The sequence below is a fragment of the Chiloscyllium plagiosum genome, chromosome 27 (assembly GCF_004010195.1).
Source record: "Chiloscyllium plagiosum isolate BGI_BamShark_2017 chromosome 27, ASM401019v2, whole genome shotgun sequence".
Lineage (NCBI taxonomy): Eukaryota > Metazoa > Chordata > Chondrichthyes > Orectolobiformes > Hemiscylliidae > Chiloscyllium > Chiloscyllium plagiosum.
In genome coordinates this window covers 17,073,163-17,085,228 of record NC_057736.1, presented here as the reverse complement: position 1 = coordinate 17,085,228, position 12,066 = coordinate 17,073,163, and the positions used below count along the sequence as shown (strand labels likewise).

At 38.3% G+C, this 12,066-nt stretch overlaps 1 protein-coding gene across 1 annotated transcript in view; it reads left to right on the top strand.

The window, feature by feature from the left end:
- The window catches only part of LOC122563602 (exostosin-1-like), a 254,983-nt gene that overhangs the window by 221,133 nt on the left and 21,784 nt on the right, over window positions 1-12,066 (top strand). Inside the window, exons 5-7 of the mRNA XM_043717538.1 lie at window positions 4,564-4,696; window positions 4,808-4,926; window positions 6,536-6,631. Of these exons, the coding sequence (XP_043573473.1) occupies window positions 4,564-4,696; window positions 4,808-4,926; window positions 6,536-6,631 (348 nt within the window). The remainder of the gene's footprint in view (window positions 1-4,563; window positions 4,697-4,807; window positions 4,927-6,535; window positions 6,632-12,066) is intronic.

Sequence of the window (12,066 nt, the reverse complement as noted above, 5' to 3'; positions counted from 1 at the left end):
AAGGGAATAAATGCCCATTACTGTTACATGTGTGCACACACACCCATTCAACCACACAAAGATATACCCAACCACCCAGCTCCACATAAACTCATTCATCTCCAGTAAACACCCGCATCTCTTACACAGCCATCTAACAATTGCATATCCCCACACATATCCCTAATATAACCACATATATACCATGACACTTGCACACATAATATACATACCTAATACATGCATATACCTGCATATACACCCACTATACAGATCTCTTCAGCACAGTGATGGCAATGAGAGTTTAATGAAGCATACCTAAATTAGGAGGGAGGGAAAATATCACTGACGATAACGGCCTTTCTGCAAAGAAACCTGACTCCTTGAGTTGATCAACGGTCAATTAATCAATTAGTTGTTGTACTTCCCACAATACATTCACAATCATTATTCTCAATCTGTGAATTGGTGCTGAATAGATTTAATTCTAAACTCAATGTACCATGGAATTGATTGAGCTGCGCTCCCTAATCCATTTATTATGTGCACAGTAAAATTCCTGTTTCTGCCCGGTTGCTCAGCTGATGAAGACACCACTTTGACTAGCTCTAGTCAAAGAGATTAAAAAAGTGTTTGACTAGTGCACTGATTATAGAGCTTTGGAAAAGGTCAACAGGTGACGAGAGTGTTGAACTTCACACATGTCACCCAGTTGCTTTGAGATAAAAATAGAAGGTATTTGGTCCCTGTGCAGTTTTTATCAAGTCTCCAATACAGCTACACAGGACTGCACTTGCACTTATTTTAACCTTACGTTTTTACCAGATAAAACATTTATATTGCAAAGCAATGACCTCTGAATTTAATTCTTTCCTGATCTATGCCATCAACCATTAAACTTTCTGCATCAAAATTTTTATTAAATTTTGTGAGAGACAGGTTGGTGAATTACAATGAGACTGAAGGGACTTGGGCTAGGAAAGTAAAAATAATACAAGTTTGAAGTCATTACAACTGATATCCAAGAGCAAAGGAAATCTGAGACACCGGTGAGGTCAGAACTGGAGAAGTGCAAAGATCTTGGAAGGTTGCAATGAGGATGTTACTCAGAGAGGGCGAGGTCGTACAATGAAGGGACTTGAAAACAAGGGTACTGGATCAGGTGCCAACGTTGGTCTGCAAGCATAGCTGATGGATGAACAGCAAATGATGTAAGTCAGGCAATGGACAGTAGAGTTATTGAGGAGCTCAAGTTTCCCAATTTGGCATTAAATTGGGTGTAATTTTGTGCCAGTGCGGCCATGACCTCCAGGAAAAAAAATAGAGTTTGTAGAACTTTACAGTTTACTGATGGAGTGAAGACTTTTACCAATTCTACCTGAATTCGATGGAAACTCAGGGCTCGAGAAAGAGGTGAGCATATTAAACCTGAGCACCCAGAACTTATCCCCCACCTTCTCCCCCCATCAGGTTCCAACTCAAATCATCCTGCTGTGAGGAAGGACTCTGCCTCCAAATCATATAGTCTAATGGAAAAGTAGAGAGAAATTCAACCAATAAAGGATTGAAGGGTCGAGCATTAAACTCACTTTGACAGGATTGTGGGAATCAGAAGTGAATATTAGGAAGTATTTGCAGGGTGCACAAAATACTGGGAGACATGGATAGCACTGAAATAAAGAATAGCAAATTAAAAGGTGGAGTAGGAGTAAGGAAGAAAGTAATGAAGTGTAAGTCAGGGTTTCATAGCATGTTTGTAAATGCATGGAGTATAGTTAATAAGATTGCAGAGTTACAGGCACAGATTGCTGTGTGGAATTGTGAAGTTGTGGCAATAATGAAGACATGGTTTGAGGAAAGGTGGATCTGGGTGTTCAATATTTCTGGGTACAAGCGGTGTTCAGAAAACATTGAAAATGAAAATAAGAAGGTAGTCAACATTTTCAATCAGGAAACCATTGCATTACTGGAGATGGAAGGTATTTCGAAGGGTTCATGGACAGAATCGATTTGGATAAAGCTAAGGAATAAAAAGGATAAATTATACTGTGTAAATTATAGAACTCCAATGAGCGAGAAGCATGTAGAAGGAACTTTGAGATGCAAAAATCAAAGAGTAATCACAAGGGATTTTAGCTACCTTGATTAGAGACTGGCATAGTAGTTTGGAGACAGTGAGCGCAGGTGTTCCCGGATAGAGGTCAAAATGATTTCCTACTGCAGTCTGTGTCCCGTCCAATAGGAAAAGAGATACTGCTAGACCTCATTCTTGGGGATGAAGTTGGGCAAGTGTCAGTGGGAGAATGTTTCAGGTACAGTGATTGTTTAACAAAATTTAACATGACGGGGTGACATATGTCAATCCAGAAAAAGAGTAATCGAATGGTGGAGAGATTACTTCAATGTGGCAAGAAGTGGGTGGTGTAGACTGGAACTAAAGGTTGGCAGGAAAACCAGCTGAGCAATGGCTACCTTCAAAGAAGAGATGATTTGGACACAGACAAGGTATATTCCCTCAAAAGAGTGGTAAAACAAACAAATTCAGAGCTCACTGGATAACAAAGAACATCGGAAGAAGCTAAAGAAGAAAAAGTGAGCTTAGTAATAAATATAATTGAGAACCATGTTGACTATAGAAGGTTTAGAATGAAACTGAAAAAACAAATTGGAGAAGCAAAAAGAGGTTATGAAAAATTTACATTTGGAAAATCATAATTTTAATCTAATCAAGCAGAATCAGCATGGCTTCATGAACGAGAAATCCAATCTGGCTAATTTATAGGAGTTTTTCGAGATAGTCTCAACCAGAGTGGATAGAGGGGAACCCAATGTGTTGTATTTGGACTTAAGAAGACATGTGAGAATACACCTCAAACATTTGTCATCCGATCCCATGGTGATGAAGGTAGTATAGTTACGCGGATAGAGAATTAGCTAATGGGCAGGAAACAGTGAGTGGGGCTAAGGGGTTCTTTTATGGTTGGCAACCTGTGACCAGTGGGGTTCCACAGAGATCAATGCTGGGATCTCAACTGTTCACAATATGTATTAATGAGTTGGAGGAAGGAAGCAAATGCACTGTAACCAAATTTGCCGACAACACAAATGGGTGGTAAGACAAATTGCAAGAGGGATACAAACTGCTTATAGGAGATGTTGATTGGTTAAGTATTTGGGCAAAATGTTGGCAATTGGAGCATAATGTGAAAAAATGTGAAATTGTTGATCTGGAAGGGGAATAAAAGGATGATATTATTTAAATGGAGAAATACTGTAGAAAGCTGCAACACAAAAGGACTTGGAGCTATTTGTGCATGAAAAGCAGAAAGCTAGTACACTAATGCTGCAGGTAAACATGAAGGTTAATGGAATGTTTGCCCTTATTTCAAGGGGGTGGGAGTATAAGAGTAGGGAAGTCTTACTGCAACTATACAAGGTGTTGGTGAGAGCAGTTTTGGTCCCCATATTTAAGGAAAGATATCATTTCATTGAAGGCTGTTCAGAGAAGGTTCATTAGGATAATCGCTGGTATGGAAAGATTGTCTTTATGGGTACTAGATAATTATTTAAATAGAAATAATATACAGGGTTATGGGAATTACCTGCAGCATTAGTGTGCTAGTTTTCTGCTTTTCATGCACAAATAGCTCCAAGTCCTTTTGTGTTGCAGCTTTCTACAGTATTTCTCCATTTAAATAATATCATCCTTTTATTCCCCTTCCAGATCAACAATTTCACATTTTTTCACATTATGCTCCAATTGCCAACATTTTGCCCAAATACTTAACCAAGGCTAAAGAGGTTAAATTTCTACTCACTGAAATTTAGAAAAATGAAAGGTGATCTCATTGAAACATGTAGGATTCTTAATGGACTTGTCAGGATAAATGTTGTGAGGATGTGTCATCTCACAGACAGCATAGTCTCAGAATAAAGAGGCACAAATTTAGGAATGAGATTAGAATGAGTTTCTTCTTTCAAAGAGTTGAGTCTTTGGAACTTGCCACAGACAGCTGTTGGGGGCAGAGTATATTTAAGTTTGAATTAGATTTTTCATCAGTTAAGGAAGTCAAGGGTTACAGGTAAGAAGCAGAAAAGTGGACATGAGGAATGTCGCATCAGCCTGGATCCTGTTGAATGATGGAGCAGGCGTGAGGGGCCAAATGGCCTACTCCTGTTCCTATTTCTTATGGTTTTAAGACTAGCAACTAACATAAAGGGAAATCTCAAAGTTTTCTATAAGTGCAACACTGGTAAAAAAGTGGTAAAGGGGCCAATTGAGGACTAAAAATAGGATTTACACTGGAAGCAAGAGGCATTGCTGAGGGGTTGAATGAATACTTTGCATCTGTCTTTATGGGTACTAGATAATTATTTAAATAGAAATAATATACAGGGTTATGGGGAAAAGACAAGAGATTGGCATTAAGTTAAATTGCTCAGACAGCCAGTGCACCAAATAGCGGCCTCCTGCACCTTACACTCTGTGAAAGAAGCCAGCCATTCACAAATACTCAATGAATCAAATGTTGGCTGTGATAGCTATTCTGTTGATGATTGACCCAATTCATTGCTTCTTTTCAGATCATTAAAGATAGAATATTCACCCATGTTTCACGGAATAAACTCATGTGGAACAAACTGCCTGGAGGATTGTTTGTGCTCCCGCAATACTCGACACATACAGCAGATTTCCCTTTCTACTACTTGGATGAGGGTAATAATGAAACTGGAATATTTCATGAATAGTCCTGCAGGTACTCATTGAATTGTTCACGTTGCTTCACTACTTCTCAATCTTGACTTGGTTGTTATATTTTGTTTGCAGGTTTAACTCCCAAGAAGGAATTCACTGGGTTGATTTACGCAGTCTCGCCCCTGGTTTCCCAGTCTCAGCCCATTATCAAGTTGATCTTAGCATTAGCAAAATCCAAGTACTGTGCACAGGTGTGTTCCAACTCTCATTTGCATGCTCTTTTCCTCCTTACTTTTCCTGTGTTTTGTTTTTGTTATTTTGCTACCACTTATTTGCACCACTGAGTGGACCTGATGCTGATCTGAAGAAAGAAGGACACTTTCTCACAGTCATATTTTTTCTCTGTTCTAGAGCATTATGTTGCCACTGTAAAACTCTATAATAGGCTTACTGTCTGTAGAACAACATGAGAGATACAAAAAACTGGCATGTATGTAGCACCATTTACAACTCCTAAGTATGTTGCGTCCAACAAAGTACTTTGAAAGTGTGGTTGCTGTTGTAGGAAATATGGCAGCTAACTTATACACAGCAGGTTCCCACAGGCAGCAACATAAGAATTATCAGTTAATGTGCTTCAGTAATTTTAATTGAGAAATATGTATTGGTCAGGGCTTTAATTTAATGCCTCTTCCAAGTGATGCCAACTCCAGCTGCTTTGTTGCTACACTTTGGGATGGATCAAGGCAAGCGCATGAGAAATAGTGATGGCAAGCAAGATGCCAGAGGGCTGCTTGTCTTAATACCAAGTTGTTCCATAACAATGTCCTTGTTTATAATTCAAGTTTGTAACAGCAGTGTAATTATTCTTTCCTTGAGTTTGAGTTTGTGGCATGTCTATTGAAGTTAAACTGTGTAAACACTGGACAGTATGATTTACTATCTTCTGTATCTGTAGAATCAAATTCTTCTATCTCAGCATACACTTTTTCTAAACTAGAAAATCTTTATTTTTAACACAATGAATAGCTTTCAATTAATACATGAATCAAATAATTATCTCTATAATTTTGACAGACTTAGTCAATTTCATTTTTTCATCCCCATCCCTCTAATGCTATGTCTTCCCTCAAATTGCCATCTCATTTCTTCTATCCCATCCATGATATCTCCAATCTACCCATTACTTCCATCATATCTCTCAAAGAATCATTCTCTCCAGCAATCATTGTCATTGTTGGGCTCCCTTTAGTTTCTGGTACTTTTGTTCTCCTTCAACCTCCCCCACACCCACCATTACCAACCATTACCAACCATTGACAGTCACATGTGTCACTTGCTCCAGACTTTGGTTCCCATTGAATAAACACCAATAGATGTTTCCTTTAAACCGACCAATCAAAACAATCCAAGCTGACAAAAAGCTGAAAAGTTACAAGGCTGCTTTTTTATTAGATGCTGATATTACAATAAGCGGATTTAATGGAAATAAAGTATTTATTCTTCAAATAATATCATGGTCATTTGTATAAACCTGCATTTCCATCTCAGCAGGAAACCATTCTCAATGAGACTTTCATATAATGTGACCATAAACAATTCCCATTACCAGGTTTTTGACACAATCTGTATTTATATTCCTAGGTGTTTTGCTCGTGGATAGCTTTATTGTAGGTTTTCTTTTCCAGAATGAAAATTTTGATTTTGTTTAAAGCCTCTGGTGAAAGTATGATTAGAAGTTCTGTATTGACGTATTGTTGTAATAAAGATACTATTTTGACCACAAATGTTTTGCAGCTTCAGCTAGTTCTATATCATTTTTATCTACTTATAAAATAACCTTTACTATTTTGATCCTAGATAATTATCTTGTGGAATTGTGACAAACCATTACCCCCAAGAGGTAAATGGCCCTCCACTAGACTGCCTCTTATATTCATAAGAGGAGAACGTAAGGTAAGGAGTAACTGTTATTTAAGAATGACTTACTTGCAAAATGTTATTGGTTTAATGAACCTATTGACATCTTAGCACCTAAAGTAATTTGGAACAGCTGCTTTTTCCAAGGACAATACATTCAGGGCTTACTATAATATTGAGGTCTGTTAAAGTGTAGATATGAAGCTTGGTAACAGGGCTGGAGTTAAGAATAGCTGTGATGGTGAGGTGAATGAACAGGATTTAGTACAGATGAAGCAAGAGGGATGGAAAACAAGAACAGGGTAATTGGACTGCAGCTGGGTAGGGTGTTACATATGAGTGTATAAAATCAGGAGTAGAAGTAGGCCATTTCACCCATCAAGCTTGCTCCACCATTAATTAAGATCTAATATAATCTCATTTCTACCACATTCCTGCCTATTGCTAACCTTGCAAGTCTGACTTAACAAGAATCTCCATTCTTCTGGCTTAAGAATGTTCAAGAACTCTGCTTGCACCATCTTTTCAGGGAGAGAGTTCCAAACACTCATAACTCTCTGGGAGAAAATGGTCTAATCTCTGTTTTCAATGGGCAACCCCTGATTTTTAAACTGTGATCCTTTTTTCTGGGTTAACCTTTCAGAGAAAACATCCTTTCCACATATACCCTGTCAGTCCTCTTCAGGATTTGATATGGTTTAATCAAGTGACCCTTTACTCTTCTAAGCTCCAGCAGATACAAGCTAGCCTGTCCAACATTTTCTTGATGTGGAGGTGCTGGTGTTCGACTGGCGTGGACAAAGTCAAAAATCACACAGCACCAGGTTATAGTCCATTTTATTTGGTTTATTTGAAACCAAAGCTTCTCTGAACTATTTCCAACACATTTACATCAGACCTTAAATAAGTTGACCAGTACTATGCACAATACTCTACATGTGGTCTCTTCGGTGCCCAATATCAACTCCCTACTTTTGAGTTTAATCCCCTTGCAATAAATGAGTATATTCTATTAGCTTTCTTAATTATTTGTTATACCTGCATACTAATCTTTTGTGATTCGTGCATCTCAAAACACTACAATCACTAATGATTTAAATGAAATGCTTCTACTTTATTCTTCCTGCCAAAATGGAACATTCCTCATTTTCCCACACTATACTCCATTTGCTACATTTTTGTCCATTCACTTACCCTGTCAATATCCTGTTGTAACTATCCTGTGTCTTCTTCACAACTTACTTACCTACCTGTCTTTGTACCATCAGAAAATTTGACAACCAGAATCTTTTATCCCTTCGTTGAAGTAATTTATATGAATTATAAATAATTGAGATCTCAAAACTGATTCCTGTGACACACTTAGCCTGCTGGACACACTTTCCTCATTCCTGAAGAAGGGCTTATGCCCGAAATGTCGATTCTCCTGTTCCTTGGATGCTGCCTGACCTGCTGCGCTTTTCCAGCAACACATTTTCAGCTCTGATCTCCAACATCTGCAGTCCTCACTTTCTCCTGTGGCACACTACCCTTTACAACTTGCCAATTAGAAAACGTTATGCCTATTCACTGCTTCCTGTTAACTAGCCAATCTTCCATCCATGACAATATGTTACCCCTATATCATGCGAATTTATTTTATGTAATAACCTTTAATGTAGCACCTTAACAAATATCTTCTGGAAATCTAAGTACAGTACATCCATCGGAACCCTTAATCCCATGGTACATGTTACCTCGACAAAGATTTCCAGTAGTTTGTTTAAACATGATTTAAATTCTACAAAATCATGTTGATCCTACCTGGTTGCCTTGAAATTGTCCAAGTGCCCTGTTATAACTTCTTTAATAATGGATTCAAACATTTTCTCTATGACAGATGCTAAGCTAACTGTCCTGCATTTTCCTGCTTTCTGTCTCTCCCACTTTTGAAAAAGGAGTTATATTTGCTAACTTTGAATCTAATGACATTGTCCCTAAATCAAGGAGGAAAGTGGAAAATTATCTCAACTATCTCACTGGCCACTTCTTTTAAGACCCTACGGTGAAGTCCATTAGGAACTTGTCAGCTCACAACTCCAACAATTTGCTTGTTACCACTTCTCTAGTGATTGTGAATTTCTTGAGTTCCTCTACCCTTTTCATTTCCTCATTAATTACTGCTTCTGGGGTAGTATTTCTATCCTCTAAAGTGAAGACAGATGCAAAGTATTCAAATCATCTGTCAATTCCTTATTTTCCATTATTCATTCCTCAGTCCCACTTTCTGAAGGAGCTGTGTTCACTTTGTTAACTCTTCTTGAATTATTTATAGATACTCCTCCTACCTGTTTACATATTTCTGGCTCGCTTTCTCTTGCACTGTAATTTTTCTCTTAAATTTTTGGATATTTTTTATATTTTATCCAGTCTTCTGACAACATGAGATGCAATTCTGCTACTGGCCAGCACTTTTTGAACAATCCCAAATTACACTAACAACAAATTTAAGAAGTCCCACTTGGGGTCACAAAGTAGCTTATTTATATTTGTTAGAGGCTACATATATTCATAGATCCTTGTTTATTGAAGGAGAAATGAAGTAGTCCAGACATGTGTCTTTTTAATTCAATAGGAGCTTGCTGTTCTTGCTTGTATTCCCCACAGTCAACCTATTGGAGTTGACTCGGCTTTTCTGAATTTAAATGAAAATTTTCATAGGATCATACGGAACAGAAGAGGCTTTTTGGCCCATTGAATCTGGACTGTTTTAGGGCATTCTCCAAGGCATTGCCTCACTCTCAGAGTCCACGTACCGACTAGTCAACCCCCTGTTTCTTATGCAATGCAGTTTGTTGTTTCCATTAAAATTTGGTATTTTTGCAAAAGTCTTGATGAGTACACATTTGAACATGCAATGGCATGTCTTTTTTCTAGCAATACTCAAGTTATGTACTGTTTAGTAGCTACATGTCAAAATATTTAGAATTGAATGACACTGAAGGGCAGACATTGATGTCCCCTCATACTCAGATGAACTGGTCTCATAGCTTGAATGGTGGTTAGGATCTGAACAGTATAAGACCGGACACTTGGATGAAATATAATAGGGAAAATAATGCTCATTCAACCAATGCCCATAACCATAACACAGATCATTCGAGGAAGGGCAAAAGCTGACTGTCAAATGCAATATGTCAATCAATAACCCCATTAAGGTTTAAGGCAAATGATGCTAACCGTACTCCAGTATCAATACAAAGGTGCCCATTGTTACACATTAAGCACATTGGTTGTTTTAGGCATTCTTCTCACCTCATTAACCCTCCGATAAAACATTTTGTTCATGGCTGAGTGATATTCACTCTTTACCCTGATGAAGACTCCAGAAAGGCATTCCTTTACTTGTCATTATCAGGTGATGATTGTTTATACCATCCACTGATTTTTGGCAGCAAAAACACCAGTGCCACCACTACATGCGATGGGAACCATCCTATTTAATGCTGGATTCTTTTGACTGACAATGAGGTTTTCAATCTGCACGGTAATAAAGCACCAAGAACCTCCAGAATCAATTCCTGGAATATGAGTTCTTGTGCTTTCAGTCAAACTCGACCATTTCTTTGTTTACTGCTGAAGAATCTCAATAACTATCAAAAGTAGAACAATATATAAACAGTTTGGGATAGGTTTCAACACAATATTTATTGATACTACTGTGTCAGCCAATTAGTGAAATAAACTTGCATTTATATAGCACCTTCAAAGACCACAGGATATCCTAAAGTGCACTGCAGTCAATTGTAGACTTTTGAAGTTTAGTGAATGTGGTAATACAGGAAATTCAGCAGCCAATTGAAGCACAGCAAGCTCCCACAGACATCAATGTAATGATTGAATTATCTGCTTTCATGATGTTGAACACGGGATGAATGAAGGTCATAGCACCAGAGAATAACTCTCCTGCTCCTCTTTGGAAAAGTGCCAGGAGTTCTTCCACATCATCCTGGAGGTACAGATGGTGCCTCAGTTTCTCATCTCATTCAGGAAACAGTACATCTGTCAGTGCAACACTCAAAGCACACTGCACTGAGGTGTCAGCCTTGATTTTAATGCTTGAGTCTTGGAGGGAGACTCAAATTCTCAAACACCTGATTTAGAAGTGAGAGTGCTCCTTGCTGACCAAGAAGTGCTACATCATGAGATGAGACAGAACCTGTGGTGGAATCACAGCAAATAACTATTTTCCAACAAACCAATGCTGTAATTGCCAGCACAACAGCAACTCCAATTTGCAAAGACTCTGCACCTATAAAAACCAACTGAGCTTTTGACTGAATCACTAGCAACAGGAACACAAGAGCAGAATGATTTCTCCAATAAAATGCAGAAGGTGAAGGATAATTAGGTACTACAAATGATTTTCCTTAAGATCAATCCCAGTCACCTACAGAAAGTGCAGTTTCCAGGAGAATTATGCAAGCGTCTCAATTCTGACTAGGATTAATAATATCACTCTGTACAGTCAGATCTTTAAACTTTGACAGACGTGTTGTTTAAAAGACAAATAGATGATTATTTTTAAGGTTGGACCTTTCGGATTGAATTGAAAAAATCAACAGGAGAAGTCATAAACAGCCTGAAAGGTTAACTGCATCAATCACAATGAACAAGCATCGAACAAGGCTTGAGATCACAGTGAGCTTTCTTGCCATAAAGTGGTGTTTCTATGGAATGCATTTCCCACGAAAGCTTATTGTCCCAATTAACACCTTTTAAATTGAGCTGGCTGAATATCTGATTAGGAACAGATGGTGATGATTAAATCTGTGTGAAACTGCATGTTTCTTGAATAATTCCATGGAAACTTGTCACCTAGAAAAGTAAATGCTCGAAGATGAACACAATAGAAATTTTGAAATTAAGGCACGGAAAGACGTTCCACAGAACCTTGCCTCGGGAAAATGGGCTTGTGCTGTGGTAGTCTGTGACCAGAATATTTTCAGCATGGAAGCAGACTGTGCTGATACAGGAGCTGCTCACCCCTCCATGCCCTTTAATATTTAACATGGTGCAAATTGACTCTCATGCCACAGTCCAAGCATATTGTCCAGTTCATTCCACATACCTTTCAATATTCAACCCATTTGACCTCAATCTCCATATGCCTTCATATCTCCCACTCTGGCCCTTCAATATCCCACTATTCAACTTCATACATTAATCTGATTGGCCAGTCAGGCATCCACCTCCACTTTGGAAGAATGTGATAAATGATTTGGATGCAAGCACGAGAGGTACAGTTAGTAAGTTTGCTGATGACACCAAAATTGGAAGTGTAGTGGACAGCGAAAAAGGTTACTTCAGAAGGGATCTTGATCAGATGGGCCAATGGGCTGAGAAGTGGCAGATGGAGTTTAATTCAGATAAATGTGAGATGCTGCATTTTGGGAAAGCAAATCTTAGCAGGACTTATACACTTAATGGTA